The 24,397-nt window shown below is 43.7% G+C and overlaps 2 protein-coding genes across 6 annotated transcripts in view; one reads left to right on the top strand and one right to left on the bottom strand.

Annotated features, from left to right (window-relative positions):
- The window catches only part of itgb2 (integrin, beta 2), a 43,885-nt gene extending 32,710 nt beyond the window's left edge, over window positions 1-11,175 (top strand). The window contains exons 17-18 of the mRNA XM_032509853.1: window positions 2,332-2,338; window positions 11,162-11,175. The gene's annotated coding sequence lies outside the window, so the exon portion shown is untranslated. The remainder of the gene's footprint in view (window positions 1-2,331; window positions 2,339-11,161) is intronic.
- ubxn4 (UBX domain protein 4) lies at window positions 1,693-24,397 on the bottom strand. 5 transcript variants are annotated; one of them, XM_032509854.1, is made up of 13 exons: window positions 24,130-24,397; window positions 22,108-22,210; window positions 19,904-19,932; window positions 19,251-19,369; window positions 17,949-18,066; window positions 16,581-16,671; window positions 15,631-15,685; window positions 13,628-13,804; window positions 12,907-13,034; window positions 12,307-12,409; window positions 6,564-6,695; window positions 2,374-2,594; window positions 1,693-2,023 (listed from the first exon to the last, which is right to left on the bottom strand). In XM_032509854.1, the coding sequence occupies exons 1-13, from the start codon at window positions 24,209-24,211 to the stop codon at window positions 1,876-1,878; spliced, it is 1,506 nt and encodes a 501-aa protein (XP_032365745.1). In that variant the 5' UTR covers window positions 24,212-24,397; the 3' UTR covers window positions 1,693-1,875. The 5 variants fall into 5 exon arrangements, with proteins under 5 accessions (XP_032365745.1, XP_032365746.1, XP_032365747.1 ...); XM_032509855.1 differs by having other exon boundaries at window positions 2,374-2,591; XM_032509856.1 differs by having other exon boundaries at window positions 13,628-13,792.

The following is a 24,397-nucleotide window of genomic DNA, read 5'->3' as shown; positions in this document are numbered from 1 at the left end:
TAAAGCTGCCGAAGCTGAAGATTATCCAAAACTCAAGCACCAGTTTGGGAGTGTGCATGCTACCACTCCTTCCTTCTCATGACTAGAAAAGGCTGTCATTTGCAGTTTCACAAATAATCACCGGGACCGAAAATATATTTGAGTCAGGTATGGCTGCAGCCTGGAGACCTCCCATCTCACGCCCTCTTGGTTGGTGCTGTCCGGGAGCTTCGACTTTTCAAAATAAAAGCTTGTGTCTGGTCCTTAATGTTTTTGTATGTCTGTGTTTTTAAAGTTTTTGAACTAAACAGTAAGGCAATCATGCTAATAAATATTATTTTTTTCAGCAGAAATCTTAGTTACAACAGGATGGAACTAGCAAAAATGTGCGTGCAGGATTTATTCAGTTTGGGAAATCGCAGTCTCTACAAAGTTCTCTTACAGCTCAAATTGTCTGGCTGACTAAAAAGGTAAGGACCCATCTGCTGAGGATGGGGAAAAATAGATACCAAACAAGGCGCTTTACAATTTCGTTTTTTTCATGAATACAAGAGTACGATGACCCATCCCCCTCGACTAAAAAAAAAAGTTTGATGACCCTCCCCTCAACAAAGAATAAAAAGACATGGCCCTCCGGTGGTCCATTCCATAAATACCAAATGGTCCCTTAGGTAAATAGGACTTCACTAAGTTAGATCAGGGCACTTCAACAGGGGGTCCTCAGAGTCAATGCAGGGTGGCCTCCAAATTATTGTTTATTTTTGAATTTATTTTAATCAAATATATTTTAGCAAATATAAATCCCCACTGAAGACAGGCCTACTGGCCTATTGACTATCTGTAGCCACCGGTTCTGATCTTATAGCTACAGAACGTCCTTAGACGATCAGTGGCTACAGATAGTCCCATAGACTGGTTCTGTGTCTAACTGCCTGACAGCCGAGGGTACATTCTGTCAGCTCTGGAATCCAGAGCACCACCATACTTTAGAAGCTTTTGTTTTTCCAAATCATGTTTATAAGTTTAAATCTTTTTGTCACATTCATCCACAATGCACTTCAGTGATTCCCCTGAAACGTGTTCTGTCATCTCTGGGTCCATCACTGTCCAGGTTTTGTCCAGCTTCTTTTTCTCGTTCTCAAACACCAACAACATTAGGTCCAGTGAGCATAAGAGAAAAATGATTTAAGATAGCAAAGCTCCAGCTATGTTCAACAGCTGGAGCATGATGACATCATGTGGAAGAACCAAAACCATAATTTCAAGTTTTAAAAAAGTCTGTTTTAATTTTTTTCATTGTTGGATGAGGAGAACTAAAGAGTCACTGTGTGTGTGTGTGTGTGTGTGTGTGTGTGTGTGTGTGTGTGTGTGTGTGTGTCACCACCACCTTGGTAGAACACCTACAGACTCAGTCCTCAGCTAGCAGCTACAAGCTGTTGTCAAATATTTGATACAGTTTAAACAAAAACATCTTCCTTGCACTTTGATAATCTGAATGAGTCACTGGCAATCAGCCCATCACTTTTCAAAGTTACACATCTCCAAAACACAGAGGCTCTTTAGCACAAGGTGAAGCCAGGCTCAGGTTGCGGTGTACTGTTGACTGGGGCGGCAGACACAAGCAGGCCACGCGCTCTCTACACCTGTCAACTACAGGATGACACAGACGCACAGAGAGAGAGAGAGAGAGAGAGAGAGAGAGAGAGAGAGAGAGAGAGAGAGAGAGAGAGAGAGAGAGAGAGAGAGACAGAGAGAGAGAGAGAGAGAGAGAGAGCCTGGCAACCAGACACAATCAAGTCATCAACACAAAAACAGCTGCTGTTGATTAGTACCGACAGTCAGGAGGAGGGACAACAGAAACCACTGGACCAATCACAGCAGGACAGCCAGAGGAAGTCACAGAGAACTACATCTGCTGGTGGAGTTCCCGTTCCAGGTGTTGGTGTCGTCCTCGCTGTCCTCCTGATTCCGCAGCCTGCAGATTTTCCCGTCCTTCTTGAAGTCCTTGGGCCGCTTCTCCGCAGAATGCTTGGGGACAGTTTCCCTGAGAGGCCACGCACAAACAGGGAATGCACGCGCGCGCACACACGCACACGCACACACACACACACACACCACACACACACAACACACACACACACACACAACACACACACACACACACACACACACACACACACACACACCTTACTTTTACAGAAACAACAGGTGAATCAGGCAGTAAACTCTGGCAGTGACCTGGGAAGTGCCTTTGCAGATCACGTTTGACAGCTTAGTAAAGTTTAGATGATGTTAGGATCTGCGGTTGTGTATCAATTCTGTACATGTCTGTCAGGCTGCAGATAAGTGAAGGTAAAGTGTATACTTCATGTGTTTGTGTGTGAAATGGAGCACCTGTTTGTTTTGTCCGAGGCTGATGCTGAGCTGGGGTAGGAGCTGGATGGACGACCGGGGCCTCTGGGTGCTGCTGCGGCTCCAGGAGGGGTGGGGCTGGTAAACAGGAAGGAGCTGAGGAATCTCCACATAGCAAGTAGAGGGTAGAGCAGTGTGCCCAGAAGGGCCCAGACGCCCCCGGCAGAGGACTGGACCACGGTTTGAGCAGGCCTGCTTGACTGCTGGAGAGAGAGGACCCAAATTATGTTAACACTACTCAACACCCAAACATGAGGCTAATGTCAACATCACAGTAAAGTGGCACGTAGGCAGATCAGAGGGTAGTGTAGGATCCTTGACTGTTTGGGTACAGGACATTGGGTTCAGTATGTGACATACCTTCAATTCAATTCAACTTATATAGCGCCAAATCAAAACAACTGCACTTTTCATAAAAGAGCAGGTCTAGCCCGTACTCTGTTATGTTATTAACAAAAACCCAACAATTCCCAGTACGCCTTTAATTTATGTCAACTATTCGCACACGTGGAACACAAATTCTGCAGCACCAACCCGGAAACTTTAGGCAGAGCACTGATTGTTGTGTATCAGCTGTAGCATGCTAATCAACTTCATCCAGTAGCCCAGTTAGCCGGGCTAGGCATGCCCAATGGAAAACTATGTGTTTCAAACAGTACACTGTTCAAACTGTTCAGCTGAAGTCGAGTCTGACTGTGGAAACATTTCAAACATTTAATTCACCCCAATTAGGGCTGCATGATACTTTGTTTCATTGTCTACATCGCAATGTGCACGTGCACAATATTCACATCGCAGGACATTGCGATGTTGACGCTAAAAACCTATAAATGTCAACTTTCACCACTCCCCTTTCACATAATCGTTACCGGTAACTATTCCCCTTTAAAACAGTACAAGTCAAGTACCCATGTGGCCAGCGTGTGTACGTGACGTAAAGTTAGTCTGACAGGGTTTATCGTTGGGAAGTGAGGCTCTCCGTGTGAAGTAAAGTACCGTAGGCGGCAGCTGCTACAGACACAGTGAGGCACATACTTTCCATGGGTAGTAGTTGCTGCAAAGACTAAATAAATCCCCTGATTAACGTTATCACAACATATCTTGGCCATTTTTAACCACAGAAAGCTGCTACCAGCCAGGCTAAAGCTAATATACAGTGAGGAAAATAAGTATTTGAACACCCTGCTATTTTGCAAGTTTTCCCACTTAGAAATCATGGAAGGGTCTGAAATTGTCATCGTAGGTGCATGTCCACTGTGAGAGACAAAATCAACAAAAAAAAAATATCCAGAAATCACAATGTATGATTTTTTAACTATTTGTATGATACAGCTGCAAATAAGTATTTGAACTCAATGTTAATATTTGGTACAATAGCCTTTGTTTGCAATTCCAGAGGTCAAACGTTTCCTGTAGTTTTTCACCAGGTTTGCACACACTGCAGAAGGGATTTTGGCCCACTCCTCCACACAGATCTTCTCTAGATCAGTCAGGTTTCTGAGATGTCGCAGAGAAACACAGAGTTTGAGCTCCCTCCAAAGATTCTCTATTGGGTTTAGGTCTAGAGACTGGCTAGGCCCCGCCAGAACCTTGATATGCTTCTTCCAGAGCCAGTCCTTGGTTATCCTGGCTGTGCTTCGGGTCATTGTCATGTTGGAAGACCCAGCCTTGACCCATCTTCAATGCTCTAACTGAGGGAAGGAGGTTGTTCCCCGAAATCTCCCAATACATGGCCCCGGTCCTCCTCTCCTTAATACAGTGCAGTCGCCCTGTCCCATGTGCAGAAGAACACCCCCAAAGCATGATGCTACCACCCCCATGCTTCACAGTAGGGATGGTGTTCTTGGGATGATACTCATCATTCTTCTTCTACGGTTAGTGGAATTATGACCAAAAAGTTCTCTTTTGGTCTCATCTGACCACATGACTTTCTCCCATGACTCCTCTGGATCATCCAAATGGTCATTGGCAAACTTAAGACGGGCCTTGACATGTGCTGGTTTAAGCAGGGAAACCTTCCGTGCTGTGCATGATTTCAAACCATGACGTCTTAGTGTATTACCAACAGTAACCTTGGAAACGGTGGTCCCAGCTCTTTTCAGGTCATTGACCAGCTTCTCCCGAGTAGCTCTGGGCTGATTTCTCACCTTTCTTAGGATCATTGAGACCCCACGAGGTAAGATCTTGCATGGAGCCCCAGTCCGAGGGAGATTGACAGTCATGTTTAGCTTCTTCCATTTTCTAATGATTACTCCAACAGTCGATCTTTTTTCACCAAGCTGCTTGGCAATTTCCCCGTAGCCCTTATCCCCGTAGCCCTTATCAGCCTTGTGGAAGTGTACAATTTTGTCTCTAGTGTCTTTGGACAGCTCTTTGGTCTTGGCCATGTTAGTGGTTGGATTCTTACTGATTGTATGGGGTGGAAAGGAGTCTTTATGCAGCTAACGACCTCAAACAGGTGCATCTAATTTAGGATAATAAACGGAGTGGAGGTGGACATTTTGAAGGCAGACTAACAGGTGTTTGAGGGTCAGAATTGTAGCTGATAGACAGGTGTTCAAATACGTATTTGCAGCTGTATCATACAAATAAATAGTTAAAAAAAATCATACATTGTGATTTTTTTTTTAGATTATGTCGGTCACAGTGGACATGCACCTATGATGACAATTTCAGACCCTCCATGATTTCTAAGTGGGAGAACTTGCAAAAAAGCAGGGTGTTCAAATACTTATTTTCCTCACTGTAGTTAGCCTAAAGAAACGAGGCCTCTGTCCAAACTAACATTACAGTTTGAAGCCGTGAGACTACAGCAGTCTGTTTCTCCATCCATCCATCCATCCATTTTCATCCGGTATCAGGTCGCGGGGGCAGCAGCTCCAGTAGGGGACCCCAAACTTCCCTTTCCCGAGACACATCAACCAGCTCCGACTGGGGGATCCCGAGGCGTTCCCAGACCAGGTTGGAGATATAATCTCTCCACCTAGTCCTGGGTCTTCCCCGAGGCCTCCTCCCAGCTGGACGTGCCTGGAACACCTCCCTAGGGAGGCGTCCAGGAGGCATCCTTACCAGATTCCTGAGGAAACCCATTTTGGCCACTTGTACCCTTGATCTCGTTCTTTCGGTCATGACCCTGACATAGTCTGTTTCTGATATAACACAATTTACACTGAGCGCTCTTGGATACAGTTTGTTGTAATGCAGGCTCTGCATGCACAGCAAACCACAAATTACAATCTATGTTGATCAATTTATCTAACAAACAAGCAGGCCCCAACTAACCTAGTTGACCACAACCAGAAATTTGAGGAACCAACATGCTTGTATTATCCTCTAAATTTCTGGTATTATTAGTATTTTATGAATACAATTGAATCATGTCAGTCAACCAGTGTATTTTAACTACCTACCCTCCCTCTCTAAAATCACTTCAGAAGAATAGTCACAGGTCTTACTTGCTAAAGAATTAAAGCTTAACAAAGAATGGTTCACATAAGAAAAGTTCCTTTTTCCTTTTTATTTTCTATGTAGATGCACTCCGCTATGAAATCACCCCAGGAGTCAAGAATGATTAATTATTTCCAAATAGAGCTATTTGTCATCTTGTACAATATCTTGTACAAAGATAGAGACAGGTAGTCTCACCTATTGCCTATGGTCTTGATCAAAAATAGTGTTTTGTTTTTAAATATTAGGGCAGGGAATTGATAAAAGCTTAGTTATTAATCTGGAATGTCATCCAATATGTATTCTAAACAGTTTTACTGATGAATACTACTAATTTTTTCTATTTTTGTTATTGCCACTCTTCATTCTAACCCCAACCGGCCCGTCAGACACCGCCTACCAAGAGCCTGGGTCTGACCGAGGTTTCTGCCTAAAAGGAAGTTTTTCCTCGCCACTGTCGCACTGTTGCTTGCTCTGGAGGAAACTAGAACTGTTGGGTCCTTGTAAATTCCGGAGTGTGGTCTATCTGTAAAGTGTCTTGAGATAATTCTTGTTATGAATTGATACTATAAATAAAATTGAATTGAATTGAATTGAATATAAAATGCCAGTTTATAAAGGAAAGGTCATACTTGTGAATTGGATGGACAGGCCATGCTTGACCATCAGATGAATGTGAGCAGCCCATGGCTGTGTGTGTGGACTGTGTGACTGGGTCTACTCACCGGCAGCAGCACAATGGAGGCACTGGGGGCCAGCTCCAGCTCCAGTAGAGTCCTGTTCAGGTCCTCACTGGTGAACTCCCGCCGAGGGAACATGGTCGCCAGGGAGAACTTCCCATAGCGCTTTCCCACTTCCTGAGACACACAGCACTGAACACTTCAGTCATTGTTTAGGTTGACAATGGTTGACAGTGCTATGTGCTACGTAAGGGATAATGTAGAGCGAGGCGGTTGTCAGGCTGGTTCAAGACCCCTCCGCATTGCAGTCCTGATTACCCTGTGGGGGTTGTATTTGCTATAACAACCGCTTTGCTCTACATTATCCCGTTTATTACACAGCTATCTACCAAATAAATCAATAATTTGACACAACATATTGATTTAAAAAAAGAGCTTGTTTTAAAAATGATTGTATTGCTTCCGCTAAAGAAAACAGTTCGTTCCGCCTCTACGGAGAATCCTGCGTCCATAGCAACGTCCATACCTACTTATACTAAGAGATGGGAAGTAACGAAGTACAAATATTTTGTCCCTGTACACAAGTACATTTTTCAGGTATTTTTACTTTTTGAATTATATTTTGAATTTTACTTACTTTTTTTTGGTGTGCTGACTTTTTTTACTTGTACTCCTTACATTTTAACACAATTATCAGTTTCAAAACATATCCTGACCAAATTTGACAGATACCAGTCTGTGATTCACTGAACATCCTTTGATCTAAACTATTATTCAAAACAATTCATAATGTCCGCTTTTTTTCTAAACTCAAACATTAGGTATTTCATATAAATTAGATTTATTGACAATGAATTTAAAAAAAAATAAAGCATTGAGAAAAGTGCCAAAAACATTTTCAAGTGTCACAATATAATTCATATTATGCTGCTATAGATGGTATAGAAAGTAGAAGAAAGGGGAAAAAAAAAAAAATAATAATAACTGAAGAATAAGATTTACTAAAGGATAAAAGTAGAGAGAGGGGGTCGGACTTGATAAGTTGTTTATCAACTTCTTCCTACTCCTTTTGAACATGAAAATGTTTTGTTGCGTTTGAATTACTTTCAATATTGGAAGACTGTGCTAAAAAGTACATGACCTTATTTATGTCATTTTAATTATATATGTATGCAGGAATGCATGTATATAAATCTTCTATTTTAATGTTGTTGTTTTTTTGTTTTTTTTATGTTCAAATAAACTATTAAACTCTATTATTCATATAATTCAACAATAATTCATTTTAAAATTTTGACCCAGAAGGACAACAAATTCCTGGTGGACGGGAAGACAACACAAGGGTTGAGAAGTTAAATCAATACTTCTACTTTTACCAGAGTATTTTTAACACAACCATTACCTTATTGTGGTGGAGAGGTTTGTGTGTCCCTATGAACCTGAGGGCTGTTGTCTGGAGCTTTGTACTCCTGGGAGGGTCTCCCATGGCAAAGTTGTCTCAGGGGAGGGGCCAGACAAAGAATGGTGGCAAACACCATGTTCAAACATAGGGATTAACCCCCCCCCCCGATTGTTAAGCGTCCTTGGGTTTGTGAAAGGCGCTATATAAGTCAAAGTTATTATTATTATTATTATTATTATTATTATTATTATAGGGATGCTCATAAGTGTATGTGGTACCAGAGCACCCTAGGCCAAAGTTCAATGATCGATTTTATAATCGTTTCATCTGATCTGAGGCCGTATGTTTTGGACACTCGGGTGAAGAGAGGGGCGGAACTGTCAACTGATCACCATCTGATGGTGAGTTGGGTCAGAGGATGGGGGAGGACTCTGGACAGACCTGGTAAGCCCAAACGGGTAATGCGGGAAAATTGTGAAAGTCTGGAGGAGGCCCCTGTCCGACAGACTTTCAACTTGCACCTCTGGCGGAGCTTTTCGTGCATCCCTGTGGAGGCTGGGGGCATTGAACCTGAGTAGACAATGTTCAAAGTTTCCATTGCTGAAGCGGGGAGCTGTGGTCTTAGGTGCCTAAGGCTGGTGCCTCAAGGGGCGGTAACCCGCGAACACCCTGGTGGACACCGGTGGTCAGGGAAGCCGTCCGACTAAAGAAGGAGTCTTTCCGGGATATGTTATCCCGAGGACTCCAGAGGCAGTTGCAAGGTACCGACGGGCTCGAAGGAGCAAAGCAGCGGGTGTCGGAGAAGTTCGGAGAAAACTTGGAAAAGGACTTTCGGTCGGCACCAAGGCGCTTCTGGAAAAACAACTCGCCACCTCAGGAGGGGGAAGCGAGGAATCATCCAAGCTGTGTACAGTAAGGATGGGACGTTGTTGACCTCAACTGAGGAGGTAATAGGGCGGTGGAAGGAGCACTTTGAGGAACTCCTAAATCCAGCTGACATGTGCTGTGTAGTAGAGGCAGAGCTGGAGGATGATGGGGGATTATCGTCAATTTCAATGGTAGAGGTTGCTGAGGTAGTCAAACAACTCCACAGCGGAAAAGCCCCAGGAATTGACGAGCTCCGTCCAGAAATGCTGAAAGCTCTGGGTGTGGAGGGGCTGTCTTGGTTGACACACCTCTTTAACATTGCGTGGAAGTCTGGGACAGTGCCTAAGGAGTGTTAGACCGGGGTGGTGGTTCCCCTCTTCAAAAAGGGGGACCAGCGGGTGTGTGCCAATTATAGGGGTATCACACTTCTCAGCCTCCCTGGTAAAGTCTACTCCAAGGTGCTGGAAAGGAGGGTTCAGCCGATAGTTGAACCTCAGATTGAAGAGGAACAATGCGGATTACGTCCTGGTAGTGGAACAACGGATCTTCACTCTTGGAAGGATCTTGGAGGGAGTCTGGGAGTATGCTCAACCAGCCTACATGTGTTTTGTTAATCTGGAGAAAGCGTATGACCAGGTCCCGGGTTGCAGTTTGGTGGGCTCAAGATCTCATCGCTGCTTTTAGCAGATGATGTGGTCCTAATGGCATCATCGGTCTGTGACCTTCAGCACAGGGGCGGCTGTGGCTCAGTGGTAGAGCAGTTGCCTGCCAATCGGAAGGTTGGTGGTTCGATCCCCGCCCCTGCAGTCATTGTCGAAGTGTCCTTGGGCAAGACACTGAACCCCAAGTTGCCCCCGGTGCTGCGCATCGGAGTGTGAATGTGTATGAATGTTTATCTGATGAGCAGCCCCGGCAGTGTGTGAATGGTGAATGTATCCTGTAGATGTAAAAGCGCTTTGAGCAGTTGTTAAGACTGGAAAAGCGCTATATAAATACAGCACATTTACATTTACTCACTGGATCGGTTCGCAGCCAAGTGTGAAGCAGCTGGGAATAGGATTAGCACCTCTAAATCTAAGGCCATGGTTCTCAGCAGGAAACCGATGGAGTGCTTTCTTTGGGTAGGGAGTGAGTCCTTACCCCAAGTCAAGGAGTTTAAATACCTTGGGGTCTTGTTTGCGAGTGAGGGGACCATGGAGCGTGAGATTGGTTTGAGAATCGGAGCAGCGGGTGTGGTATTGCATTCCATTTATCGCACCATTGTGATGAAAAGGGACCTGAGCCAGAAGGCAAAGCTCTCGATCTACCGGTCAGTGTTCGTTCCTACCCTCACCTATGGTCATGAAGGCTGGTTCATGACCGAAAGAACGAGATCCAGGGTACAAGTGGCCGAAATGGGTTTCCTCAGGAAGGTGGCTGGCGTCTCCCTTAGAGATGAGGGAGAGAAGCTCAGTCATCCGAGAGGACCTTGGAATAGAACCGCTGCTCCTTCGCGTCGAAAGGAGCCAGTTGAGGTGGTTCGGGCATCTGGTAAGGATGCCTCCTGGGCGCCTCCCTAGGGAGGTCTTCCAGGCACGTCCAGCTGGGAGGAGGCCCCGGGGAAGACCCAGGACTAGGTGGAGAGATTATATCTCCAACCTGGCCTGGGAACGCCTCGGGATCCCCGTCGGAGCCGGTTGATGTGGCTCGGGAAAGGGAAGTCTGGGGTCCCCTGCTGAAGCTGCTGCCCCCGCGACCCGATACCGGATAACCGGATGAAGATGGATGAAAGTTTCTGTACTTCCACTTGTGAATGGGAAGTAAGTACTTTTGCCATCTCTGTTTATAATTAACATTAAACTGAACATTCCCGTTGATTGTGAAGTGAAACAAGGTGAATGAATCTTTCGGAATATTAATGTTAACGTTTTTGTCCTCATCCGTCTTGTTTCCTTCTCCAGGCTCTGTAGTTGACACACCTGTAAACACACTACATTACGGCTGAAGTTACTCTGTAGCGATCATAAACTACATAAAAATATGTAGTTATAGGCTCCCACCAGATCTGCTGCCGTTGCCTGGATTGGAAGACAGAATCTTGCTCCACTTTTCCCTATCTGTAGTGGTAGGAGCCCAGTAGATCTTCAGGCTGTCCTCACATCTGTGCCCAGTCACAGACATTATCTCCATACTCTCAAGATCAGCCTGAGAGAGCATCTGGACAGCTGTGCTCCTCAAGCTGGGTATCTTCTTGAAAGCCCGGCTGTCTGGCTGATTTGGAGTAACATTTGTCTAAGGAAATTGTGTCCCATGGGCCAACTGCTTGATTGTTCAGTAGCTGTTGGTCAGTTTTTAGTGGGTGAAGGTAGAAAGCACTTGCATCAGGAGGGCAAAGGGATATATGTTTTCTAAAACTAGCTACAGGGAATTTGCCAGGCTAAGCAAGATGCACCCTTGTCATTTTTTTTTTTACATGGATTTTTGGCATCCTTGTGGTTCTTGGTCTCAGCATTGTGAGCGAGAGAAATGTACTCAATGCCATTCTCATCACGTTTTAAATTAAGAGTAACTTTTCAAGTCTCAATTGCCCTCTCTGCCTTGTCTTGCCATATGCAACTGGACGTTGAACCACACTTTTCGAACCAGTGCTGTGTTCGGAGACAGCAACTCTGAACACCTGAAGAGTCACAAATCTGTGGCTGGTACTGGATTGCGTTTTTTCTGTTTTTGTGGAGGTTTTTGATGACCGATTTAAATACTTGAATTAATGTGGCACTAATCATTATGTCAAACCTTGTATAGTGGCAACATATCCCAGTCCTAATCGCAATGTAACTTGCAATCAAGTACGTTTTTCCATTGGCCTTCCTAACGGATGCATCAAATTATTGCAGCATCTGATTCAGGTTTTCTTCCCCGTAACTTTCAAAGTCTACTGACATATTCTTTCGGACTTACTTTGTGCCTGTCTTCTTCAATTTTGTTGATTTCTCTGTCATCCAGCTCTTTGTGTCTTTTACTCTCTCTTGCATCTTCTGTGTTGTTTTTTTGGTTCCATTTCCGTTTCTTTACTGAGGACAAATCTGCCATTAACCACGATTTCAAAGTTTTGTTCTCTCCAAAAATATTAAAATTAATATTAAATCTTCAATGTATTGACTTTTTTGCCACAGCTGATAAATTATCCTCACTTCTTTCAGCGGCATAGATGTCCTCCAGAGTGAACAGAACTGCGCCCATGGCAACCCTTGCATTGAATGACAATGCTGTTATACTTAGCAAGGGTCAGATTTCAAGAAAATAACAGACCGCAGAATGCCTTAGAATTCAACCAAGCCATGTAATAAATTGCGAAACTGCTCAAAAGCATGGAACATTGGAAGTGACAGCTGTGTCCACATTCACCTCTCAGTGGTTCTCTGGACTCACCAAGTGTGTGCGTATAGCAGTGCAGTCTGTGTGTACAATGTATCTGTAAGTATGTAAAAGCAACAAATGGTCTAGACCCAAGTCGTGTTCCACCTGCTGATTGACACTCACCTGATCAGCAAAGTCCCGGGCCTCTTGCAGTCTGCTCTGGGACGGAAACTGGTTGGTGAAGGAAGAGCCGTCTGGGAGCCTGAACTGGATCCTTACTATGGTACTACACACACACGCACATGCACTTCTGTTTTTATTTGCTTCTTTGCTTATTTTGTAGTAATTCCCCTATTTGCTTTCATATGTAATTTCCACTTATTTACTTAATTATTTATTATTTAACAGTCAAATGTTCTATTGTCAGATAACGGTTAAACATTAATAACCCTTAAATAAAGCCAGTTTCAATGTTATTAATCTGCTCACATTTACATTCTGAAAATACCTTTGTCATCATTTATACTATTATTATTCTGGATGTTTGTTTGTCCTTTAGCTACATAACACATGGGAACCGATTGAAATATTCAACATTTCTTGGTAACTGGACTTGAGTTCTGAGTGGTTCATGTTCAGCACCTATTTGAGCTTCTCTCTGTGTTTGTATTTGAGATGCATCTCTAACGGTTCAGTATTTTTAAATGTTTCATCATACACAGACATTTTTTCACTAAGATTAAACCCTGCTTGTGTGCGTGTGTGTGTAAGTATGCTCTGTACCTCCTCTCCCTGAGTGCAGACTCCTTGCGGGCGTCCTGCTGGGCCTGCCGGGCCTCCAGCGCTGCCTGCCGGGATGCCCTCTCCTCCTCCTTGGTCTGGGCGTAGCGTGCGGCTCTGTCCGCGCGGTCCTGCACCACACACGGGACAAAGGCTCAATGGATGCACTATGTGGGGCCGCTGCAGTGCAGCTCAGAAGCCCCGCCCCCTTCATGTTAGCAGATGGGACATGGGCCAAACTATAACATCTAACTATACGTCATATGAATGTTCCCCAAAGATGGTTTTTGGGTCGGCCTGATCACGGTGATGTCTGTTCAAGTTTTTCTCATAAACTCCCGTTAACTATAATCATTTGCCAGTGCAGAGCTTTTACGTACTGGGTTTGGCAAAGAAAACAACAGTGTCTCAAGTGCAAGATGGAGACGGGTAGTCTCACCTATTGTTTGTGTTCTTGCTGGAAAATACAAAGGTTTTTAAAAAAGCATTGAACTTAAACTGGGTTGTTTTGAATACCATGCTGGTGACCTGTTGTGACCTGTTTAAACGTTTAATCATTTTTCTATGTTAAAATATGGTGACGCGTTATGGCCCCGAAGAGGGCTTGGTTTGAGCTGAGATTCTTACAAAAACAGTTTCAATCTCTGGAAAAAGTCAGAGCACCAGATTCACAGTTATTTGACTCATTTGGATGTATTTTTGACACATAATGTAATGATTTTACCAGGGCGATCTGCTGTTTGACCCGCTCCCTGGCAGCCTTCTCCTCAGCCTTCTCCCGGTTTCTCTCCTCCAGCAGGCGCCTCATCTTCTCCTCTTCCTGCTTCTTCTTCAGGTCCTGCACATCCTTCCCCATCTTCCTCCGCTCAATTTCCTTCTTAATCTCACTCTGAAACACAGGCAACACAAAAACGTACTCCAGTAAGCATCCCCACTCACACAACTGAACACTCTGGAAGATCCAACACACAGGGAGCACACTACTACGTACATGACAGTGAGCACACAGAACCACACAAGACTGAGAGGAAAGAAAGCCCATGTATTAGGATGCGTGTTTGGTTCATTTAAATGGCCGTGGTTCAGAACACAGTTCACCGTTAGGGCCGGGGGTCAGAGACAGCGCGCACCAGGCACACACACACTAGTTTCAGAAAAGTGTGCATGTACAGTATAACCTGTGCAGTAATTGGACATGATATAGTATGCATATGCGGAGCAGCTTCAACACTACAGTGGCTTGGCTGGCCTACCTCCTGACTGGCTGACATGCTTCATTGTTGAGGGTGTCTTGCTTCAGTAGCTCAACACAGTTATTTTTATCATATTCTTCATTACAGCAGCTAAATATCCACTTTACATTTAAACCTAGTATTACACTAGTTCACTCAAGCACTCAACCACTTTCTTGCTATTTCAGTTCTCGTTGTTTGCACGCTATTAGCTCTGTTAGCTACTTCAGTTTAGTAGTAAGGCTTCTCTCTCCGGCTCTCTGTCAATCAGCCTGTTGAATGTTTTGCTGTTCCTCTGCCTCCTAATGTAATAACTGAACATGTTTTAGCTGTAGCTTATTTTTCGTGTTAGTGGTGAGGCTCCGCACCAGGGAAACTGGGCAGTAATGTTAGCTGCTGTATCTAAGCCACCATAATATTAATCGGTGCAGGCTGACCTAATGACTGTCTGACAGAAGCACAGCCAATCAGGTGTCAGATCCATGGAAAAGAGATGGAAAACTGCTTAAGGATTTAAAATTCACTGGTGCTAATTCCTGGGGCTCAGTGGACAGTCTTAACCGCTCCAGCAGGATATAAACAATAGGGAACAGATTCTAGACGTCACAGTTCTGACATGTCGTTTTTCCATTAATGGTACTTGCTTGACTCGCCTCGACCTGGCCGCGGTGCCTCGTCTTCCTTTTTGCAGAATAGTACCGCCTCCTGAGGCGAGCCGTGGCTGGTCTTCATAGCAGGAAACTGCTGTGACCTAACGCGACACACACACAGAACGTCGGAGGTGTGATGCTTTTGATTCTCGGCATGTGGCTGTTGCCACAGCCAGAAGACAAATTAGTTTCATAAGAAGCTGGAGGCCGCAAAAAAAAACAAAAAAACTGCTGGCTAAACTTATTAAACACGGCAGGTTTTTTCAGGACCCCCCCCCTCACCTTTTGGTATTGCTTCAGCTCGCTTGGAGCCTCAACTTACGTAGTACTAACCAAAGTACCCGTTAGCAGGTACCAGGGACTTTTTTTCGTAATGGAAAACCAAAAAAGGCGAGTTGAGTCAAGGCGAGTTGAGTAGAAACCATGCAGTGGAAAAAGCCAATAGTAAGTTAGTTCAGATGGCTTTAATAGCTGCTTAGGAAAAACCAATCACCATAATTCCTTCAGTTGGCCATATACGATGCAATGGCAAATTGGCACAGGCATACTGCAGAGACACTTTTAAAAGACACGGGCTGAGTGACATCACACTGTACACCTGTCCGGCCCCGCCCCCAGTTGTACTCCACATGTGCACCAGTGAGGCTGGGGTTCAGGTCTGAGATCAGTGCTTGGACATACCCTCATCAAGCATGTCCTAACACTGAATATTTACCGCAACAAATGAGCCTTCTTTTAGCTTCTCGAGGAACCTGAAATCTCCTCAGTGTTCCGTCAGTAACAAATATTACAACTATTACATACAGTGGGGGGGACGTGACCCATGGAATGGCTAATGTCCTCACCTCTTCTTCTCCTCTCTTCTTCTGCTCTCGTCTCTCCTCCAGTTTCTTGGTTAATCTGACAGGACAACACAATGATAACATATCACTTTTACCTTGAAAATGACAAATGGAACTACCAAAGATTTTGTTGCATATTTCCTTCCTCGTCTTGTAATTTATTACAACCCCAACAGTTAGAACAGTGTGGACTGGACTTCAGCTTACTGTGTGTGAGTTTAATGAGTTGGGATTCTGACCAGGTATTGAAAACTTTAATAAGAATAAAATAGGTCAGTGTGAGAGTTATGTCAGTAATGTCAAGGCCCTGAACAGTTAAGCTGGCTGATAAGACATCTCTCCTAGACTGTGTGGGTGTGGTTAGACTGATTGACATCTTCCTCAGTCTCCTGTTAGCTATGTTGCAACAGTTAGGGCGGGACAAATGACACCTTTATCATTCTTATAGGTAGAAAATACTTTAACCTGAGCAGAGTCTAATCAGCCAGAAGAAGTGAAATCCCCTGTGTGGCTGTTCAGAGGCTTTAATACAACAGGACTGATTGTCCACCATTAGTAGCTGTAATGTAATTTATTATCCAGGCAAATATCACCTTTATGAAGCTAATGTTACATTTGTTTTCAGAGAGAAATGTTTGTGTAACATGTACATAGGAGACAGGAGCAGCTGGAAGCAGCTGAATTTCTTTCAAGGCCTTTCTAATGTGTGGGACCGGATCTCAGAAACATCTTTTAGTTTGGTTCCATACTAATGAATAGTGCATTTGCTACCCTTTCTCCCATTGGCTGCTACTTATGACTGTATGTAAGCTCCTACCTATCCACAGCTGGACATGTGTGTAGGCTCCTACCTGTCCACAGCTGGACATGTGTGTAGGCTTCTACCTATTCACAGCTGGACATGTGTGTAGGCTCCTACCTGTCCACAGCTGGACATGTGTATAGGCTCATACCTGTCCACCTTAGCATTCAGGTTGTCTTCACTGGGAGCAGCATGGTCAGAAGATGCATCGGCGGTACCTGGGGCTGTGCTGGAGACGGATGCTAGAACAGACACAAGCAGAGAGCACTGGGTTAACTAAAATAGCAAAACACAACAGGTCAGCACAAACCACAGTTGATGTATACATCCATAGAGCTGTCACCATCACCACATGTATACTTCCTTTATTGATTTTATGCAAATCAGCTAAACTGGCATTATTGTTAATGTAGCAGGAATAGTTAAACCTTTATGCATGTTCTACCCACTAAAGGCTCAAGGTACATATCTTTACGTGATCTGAGATTGCTCTCTGGTTGATCAGTTCTGGAACAATATTGCAACCAAAATATCTGCCCTGTATAAAACTGTACCGGTTAATGTCAATGTTTTGTTTTTGAATGATCTGTCAGTCTTACAGCTCTCTAAAACTCAGAAATGTGCTGTTTTTGCTGGACTTACAGCAGCCATGATTTCAACCCGCTGGAAACCACCACTTGTGTATTCGTACTTGGACCCATTCCTTTCTGGATGTTGTGTACATGGAGGGTTCCATAGCTCACGTAGGTGGAACCCCGGGAAGGACTTTAGACACTTGGCTAAGCATTGCTGGATCCTGGTCCATGCTGTAGATTTGTGCTACGGCCTTCTCACTTCTGTCTGTGTGTGTGTGTTGGGTCCCTTTTGTCTTGTGCCGGTCTCCCTGTCAATGCCTCCTTTGTTAGTTTGTGTGTTTGTCTATGTCTGTTCCTGTGTGTCTTGTTAGTGAGCTGCAGAGATCATTCTTACTGTTGTTTTTGTTGTGTCTCCCTCCTTCTCGTATTTCCTCTTTATTTAAGAGTGAAACATTAGATCGCAAGGAAGGATTGTGGAAAAGGTGCACTGTGCCTTCTTCGGTGTGTAGTGTACCTTATGTTGTCATCTTTAGCACTTTTGCTCGGCTCTTTAAATTAAAAAAATGTGATAACAAAAAAAAGGAAACGTTAACCCTCTCCTTGATTGCATGTTGTTTATGGAGAAGGAGAACCGGGATATGGGTCTGGGGAAATGTAACGCTACCAAGCTATGGTTGAGTGGACCAATTACAGGCCCATGAAACTCAGATCAAGCTGTCAAACTAGACGGGGCTAAACAAATAAGCAAGATTCTGTTACTGCATGACCTATTTCTCACCTCAAATGTTTTCAAAAACACATCTTAGTCAAGTGCTCATTGCAATATGCTTGGACCCCAATCATTGGCTGATGAGATTGTCCCCAGCCAGTGGATGGGTGCATCTCTCACAGAAACAATCCTGACTGGTGGTGGTGGTCAGGCTGTGCAATCCAGACTAACTCACCTGGTGCAGCTGTGCTGGCTGGAGCTGAGGCTGGAGCACTGCTATTAGCTGGGGTGGCCTCCACAGGAACACCTGCCTCCGGTAACAATGCCCCACCTTCCATTTGCTGAGCATGCATCTGGCAAACACAGAGACAGAGGGATTAGCTCAAACCAGTACCGGTGTTGGAGGACCGTCTTCACATCTGCGCCTCTAAATACTGCAAATACGGCCAAGTCAGTCAGATACTTGGTCTGGGCATGTCTGGACAGAATCTCATGGTGCTCCAAATAATAGGGTTGCACGATTATGGCCAAAATGATAATCATGATTACTTTGATCAATATTGAGATCACCATTAATTATCAATATTATTTGTTGATTTTAACCAAAACAAATTTTATAGTCACACAGGCTATGTATAACTGCTTTCACATCCATATTGTGCTACATTCCTCTTATGTTGAAGTTGTATGTTGTACATACATACAGCTGCAACACTGCAAAAAAAATTATTATTATTGAGAAAGCTCCTTCACTTGTTTTCAACAATAATTGATTAAAGGGTTAGGGAGAGAGGAGGAGTGCAATGGACGTATGCTTGGCCTACTTGCAGAGCGACGGCTGACTCATTATGAATGGGTCCAGCAGGCTCCGTCTCACAAGCTATTACTCTACGAGCTGAAGTTAGTTGCACTCAATAACTTCTTCTGTGTTTTTTTTTGCCGTGGTGGCCGCGTAAGCAGAGCTACCAGCAGAAACACTGGCACAAATACAGGTTTGCCTCTCTGCACCCTAGAGCCCTGTGAGCTAACAGACACTAACTAGCATTGGTCACTGCTGTTGTCTGAAAAACAACACAGATGGGACAGAAATGGTGCGTTTACTGGTAACCCGGTAAACCTCGTGACCGATGTATAACCGACTGCTATCTGTTGTGGGATTGTCCTCACGTTACTCTATGCTCTGTGACTGTCTACATCTAGAAACTAAGCTGCGCGGTGGAGGGAACAACTCTGGCTGGCTCATGATCAGACAGTGGTTTAAGGAGCAGTAGATTGGTTTTGCAAAATATGGAGCGTTCTGTGAACGGAATGACACATTTAAAATATCGCTTGATTAAGCAAATTTGATCATGGGAAGCCAAAATTGTGATCATGATTCAAATTTGATTAATTGTGCAGCCCTACCAAATAACAAAAAAAGAATTGTTAACAGATTTTAGAGCCACCAGAGTTGTTAGCATGGTTTCCAACACTCAGCGGGGGTTCTGTGGTTAGCTACGTACAACACATGAGCTCCCTACTAATCCCACTGCCGTACCTGCTTCACTCGGTGGATCCTTTTCTTCAGTTCTTCAGCAGGAACACTGCCGGCGATGACCTCCAGAGGGATCCCATTCTCCCCGATGAAGAAGCTGGAGGGGATGCACACCACGGGGTCTTCACACAGGGGGGCAGGGTTAAGGAACAAGCTCACAGACTCTGACAGTGTGTAGTGTTAACAGAATCAGTAGAAACAGCACTCTGAACTGTTCACATGCATTCCCACCATAGTCAGTGAATGACCCGGCTTGATTTTAATGAATCAGTATCGAGTAAAAGAAAAGCCGGTAAATGTACTCTACTGTCTTTCAACTTGCCACACACAAAATTTGGTTCTACTTTATTTAGCCAATACCAATTCTTTAAAAGATGCTGGGGACATCCTGCAGTATGCCTACTTACTGTTAACTTGCCAGATAAGACAAGATTGTTAATGGTTGAGTAATTTAATTAGATTATCTAGTAGTATGCTTTTGTTTAGATGCTTAGGGATTGAGGCTGACAAAGGTCAAATGGTCTAACCCCTCACACAGTAGTCAGCCTTGTAATGTAACGTAGTGACTCAACTCTTAGCTCAGAGATCAGTTGGGAAGTAACTTTCTTAGAATATCTATGATAACCAATATAACCCATGAACAGAAAAAAAGATACAGATCTGAGAGAACTGCACGCAGGTCTCGCTGTGGGAAAAAAATTACAACAACTCAATCTCAAAACACACTAACCCATCTGTTCTTTACACATATTACATCCTACACCTGCCACACCTATTGCACTGAATCCATTGCTAGTGTGATCCAAAATTTGATGTACATATTACTGGGGACGCCCCTCAAAGTCCACTAGTCTAACTATCTGTCTGTGACTCCTCAGTACACTTGATAAAACCTCAGGTTGAGTCCTGGTTGTTTTGTTTGTATTTGTCAGTCAGTGCAAATAACATCTTATTTTGATAATCTAGCAGGGCTGACAGTGTCCTACAGGTGGTCTGTATTTATGGAGTGGTGATAGTCCACCTCACTGGACAGCGGCCCTCTCCCACAGCCAGCGAGGGATGCTGTAAAGCTCAAAGACGGAGCAAGAGGCGCATCGCCACGCACAAAATACAAGTAGATCCTCCCCCACGAGGGCCGTCCCTGAACACTGTCCCCCGGCAAATTGTGTGGTGATTTATTCTTAATTGCTTATTTACAACTCATCATTGCACAATGTATGAACTTCTTGACTTGCCTACACCATATATATGAAGAAAGATTCATTTGTTGCAATTTGTCTTGAGGTGTTCATTTTAACTATCCATTTTATTTAAAAGTTTTTGGTTACTTTTTCCTCCACTCATTCATTTAAGACATACTGTACAGCTTTTCTCTTCAGTACCTAATGTTTCTAAGTCCATATCAGAAAAAGCTTTTATGTTTAAAGCACCTTCTGACTGAAATAACTTACCAGTCCATTTCATTTTTTAGACTGTTTAAATATGCCTTGGCAACTCACTGTCATACCAATTGTACATGCAGACTTTAACACCCTTCTAATTTTATCTCATTCCTCACTCTTTTCACTTTACTGAACCACTTAATCTCAATAAAATTTTACAGTAAGGCTTGGCTATATTCTGAATGATCATTATTCCCTGTTACTTATTATGAGGTAAATGTGGGCTCTGTGTGGGTTTTTATTTTGTTTGTTGATGTCTATTTGGAATTTTTGGTTGTTTGGTTATTTATGTCTGTTTTGTTCTGTTTTGCTTATCTTGTTTGTATAGGTGCAATGTTTTTTGTGGTATCTTGTTCAGGACCCCCTCGAAAACGAGATGGTACATCTCAAGGTGTTATCCTAGTAAAAGAAATTCAAAGGAATGTTTCAGTCAAAGCTAGAAGCATTTCTATGTTAAAGGTTTGGACACATGCCATTTTAGGTACAATCAGTTTCCTAAATGTTACTTAAAGGGTAATTTTGTTTTTTTACAACCTGGACCTTATGTTCCCATGTTTCTGTGTCAAAGTGACTGAAGAGAACAACAATTTATGAAACTGAAGAAAAAAGCTGCAATGTAACCCTTTAGGACAAATTAGTTCAGTTCAATCAGTTAGCGTCCACTAAAAGGGCTGTTTTTGCCACTGACAGGTTCAAATTATTATTCTAAGTGTCTGAAAACATTACGGAAAGGATCCTTACAGAGTTAGACCTTTTTGGTAAATAGTGAAATCCTTTTTGTTTAACATGAAACAGCCCCAAAATCACCATCACCAAACCCACCAGACTCCATGTAAATAAACAGTAGTTATATCACCGAAAAACAACGTGGACAGCAACAACAAAAAAACTACCAAAAGTGGTCTTGGTTCGTCTACCCACTGTTCCAACAATCACCACTCTGGTTTGTTAGAAATAAAGCCTTAATTCATCCATTAGCATGTGGAAATGTGCTGGCTCTATACAAGCTAAAAGTGCTGGAGTCTGATGGGAATTTCTGAGCTGTTTTCTTTTTAACAAAAAGGATCCATTGTGCATGGCTTCCTCTGTTGGCAGTGGTTCGGAATACTCTCAGTAGAAGTGTAGGAGTGCAGTGGTACTATCTAGTATGTGTATTGTGAACAAAAGCCAGCATAGCACGTTAACTGAAAATGTCTTTGACTTTGGAATTAAACTTCTGATTCTGCCACTTAAGACATATAGGACAATCATGAATACAGTACACTGAATAATCTGAAGGCCAACATCCACTGCAAAACTATTTGGAGCAGGACACTGGACTGTTGAGGTGCTGTGGACATCCTAGTTGCTAGCTAATTGGAGCCAGAGGGGAGTGTTCCAGTCCCATACACTGGGCACTAATGTAAGCAGGTGAGTACCTCTGGGCATCCACTTGGATAGCCACACAGCAGTGGCGGGCTGCCTCTGACACTCTCTCATCCTCCCAGCTGGAAATCAGCTGGGCAGACTGGTCATCCTCCCCTGCGCATGCGTAAACGTAAACACACACACACACACACACACACACACGTCATTTTGCTTCAGCTGACTGCCAATACATAACACTCTCCTGTCCTGGTAAGGTTATAACTAACCTGGCTAGGATTGTCAGCGAGGGAACCCACTGCATAATCTGAATAATGTCACGTCTATTCTGACCTCCAAATCATTTAGCTGGGCCACCACAATCCACTGGCCTGTCATCTTATTCTATTGTAAAGTTAGGCTGAATCCCATTCCTTCCCCTTACCCCTTCCCCTTACCCCTTCCCCTACCTTTTGCGCGTTCACGCGGCACCTAGTGCCGGTCCAATACGTATTACGAGCTAGGGGTAGGGCATAGATCAAGGGCTGTATACCCCTACGGATCTAGTGTGGACGCGACCTCACTAGAAAACACACAGGCAGTGTGTGGCTGCTGCATCGACCAGAGAGACACATGAATGTAAGTACTTTCAGCTTTAAATAATTGATTAAAAAGTTACGACAGTCTTGTTTTGTGGTCTATGCAGTCCTGTACATGTGTACCCATGTTCCTAACTGAAACTTTTTAAAAATCGCTAGCTTGCAATGCTAACGCTAATCGCTAACGCTAATCGCTAACGCTAACGTTGAACAGTCCCACATATTTCTGCCTTGAATGGACTGTATAGATCGCATAGATTGTATAGCTAGATATTTATTAACGGTCTATGATACATCGCTACGTGCTTAACATATACCGCCCTGTCTCACACAGGAGGACACAGGAGGACACAGCAGCTGATCCAGGTTGGGGCTGCAAACGATCAGACGTTTCCTAATTCATATGTTCATGTTGTACCCATTCATTATTGCATTGGTAGCCTACTATTATTGTAATAATATTTAATTAATTCCTGTTCATTGTTCATGCACTTGTTATATTGTTGTTGGTTTTGATATGGGACACTGATGATATGTGAGGGGGGGTTACTGGCCAAAAGGCTCCAGACTGGTCTGGAATATCAGAGCAGCTGTAGCTACAACAGTGTAGTGTGTGTGTAGTTTGTTTGTGGTCTTGTGTGTATTTTTTTAGTTTTACACATATGAGTGCCTTTTATTGTGTGCGACATGTTAGTTATGGTTCTAATAGTTGACAATGGTTCTGTAACATTATTTTATGTAACGTTTTTGCCTGTTATGTTCAATTTATCACCAATAAAGACAGATTTTTGTCAACAAATGTTTTTGTGAACATCAATGACATTCAAAACGGTGATAACTGAAACAGATATACACACACCATGTATACAGGGTGTATATGTATGTATATGTACACATGATGCATGTGTATACACATTTGTATTGCAAACAGACCTAAGTACTACACAGATAAGTACTCTGCACTACCAAAGTGAACCTAAAATAACTATAAAATATATAACACTGTTGTCCAAACCCACACAATCAACAGACCTAGACGGCATCTTGGAGGTTTGTGATCAATACTGTATGGTGATGTCACCAAGTGGTGTCCCAATTCATAGGGGTATGTTTTCACCCCTTACCCCTACCCCTTGGTTTCAAGGGCCAAGGGGTAGGGGTAAGGGCCAAGGGGTAGGGGTAAGGGGAAGGAATGGGATTCAGCCTAAATCTGGTTAGGCTATAAGGGACACCATGCGCTGTTTTAGAGTCATCGTTACACAGGCCACACAACATTCCAGCTAACACAGAACGATAGCACATCATATTTAGGTTAAAATGATTTCTTCTTGGGCCGTATTACTTAAACATGCGTAATGACACGTCTTATGTATTTGACAGCTGGTTGGCTATGCTAGCTGGCTAATGGCTACGACTAGCTGGCTAGCACGCAAGCGCTAAGGCTTCTTTATCACTTATAGCGTTAGCTAGCTGGTTAATCAACACGCACACACGTACCTGTAATGACAACGACAAAAACGGAACTCCGCTGTTTAGCCAAGTTTATGGCGTCAGGGATTGAGCCCTCAAACCAAAGCATCTTTAGGAGCTGTTTTAACGTTACCGACACTGTTAACCAGCTAAACTCCCGTTAACGTTCCGTACATTGATGAAGCGAAGCGAGTCTGTCAGTTTCTACTTCATTTCCAGCCTGAACATGGCGCCCTGCGCTGATCATCGGCAACCAGTGGAGAGGGACACTTCGGGAACAAACACCATAGGAATC

Source organism: Etheostoma spectabile, unplaced genomic scaffold (genome assembly GCF_008692095.1).
Source record: "Etheostoma spectabile isolate EspeVRDwgs_2016 unplaced genomic scaffold, UIUC_Espe_1.0 scaffold00018946, whole genome shotgun sequence".
In the NCBI taxonomy this organism is placed as follows: Eukaryota; Metazoa; Chordata; class Actinopteri; order Perciformes; family Percidae; genus Etheostoma; species Etheostoma spectabile.
Note: the sequence above shows the minus strand (reverse complement) of the source record. Positions and strands in the feature narration are given on the sequence as shown.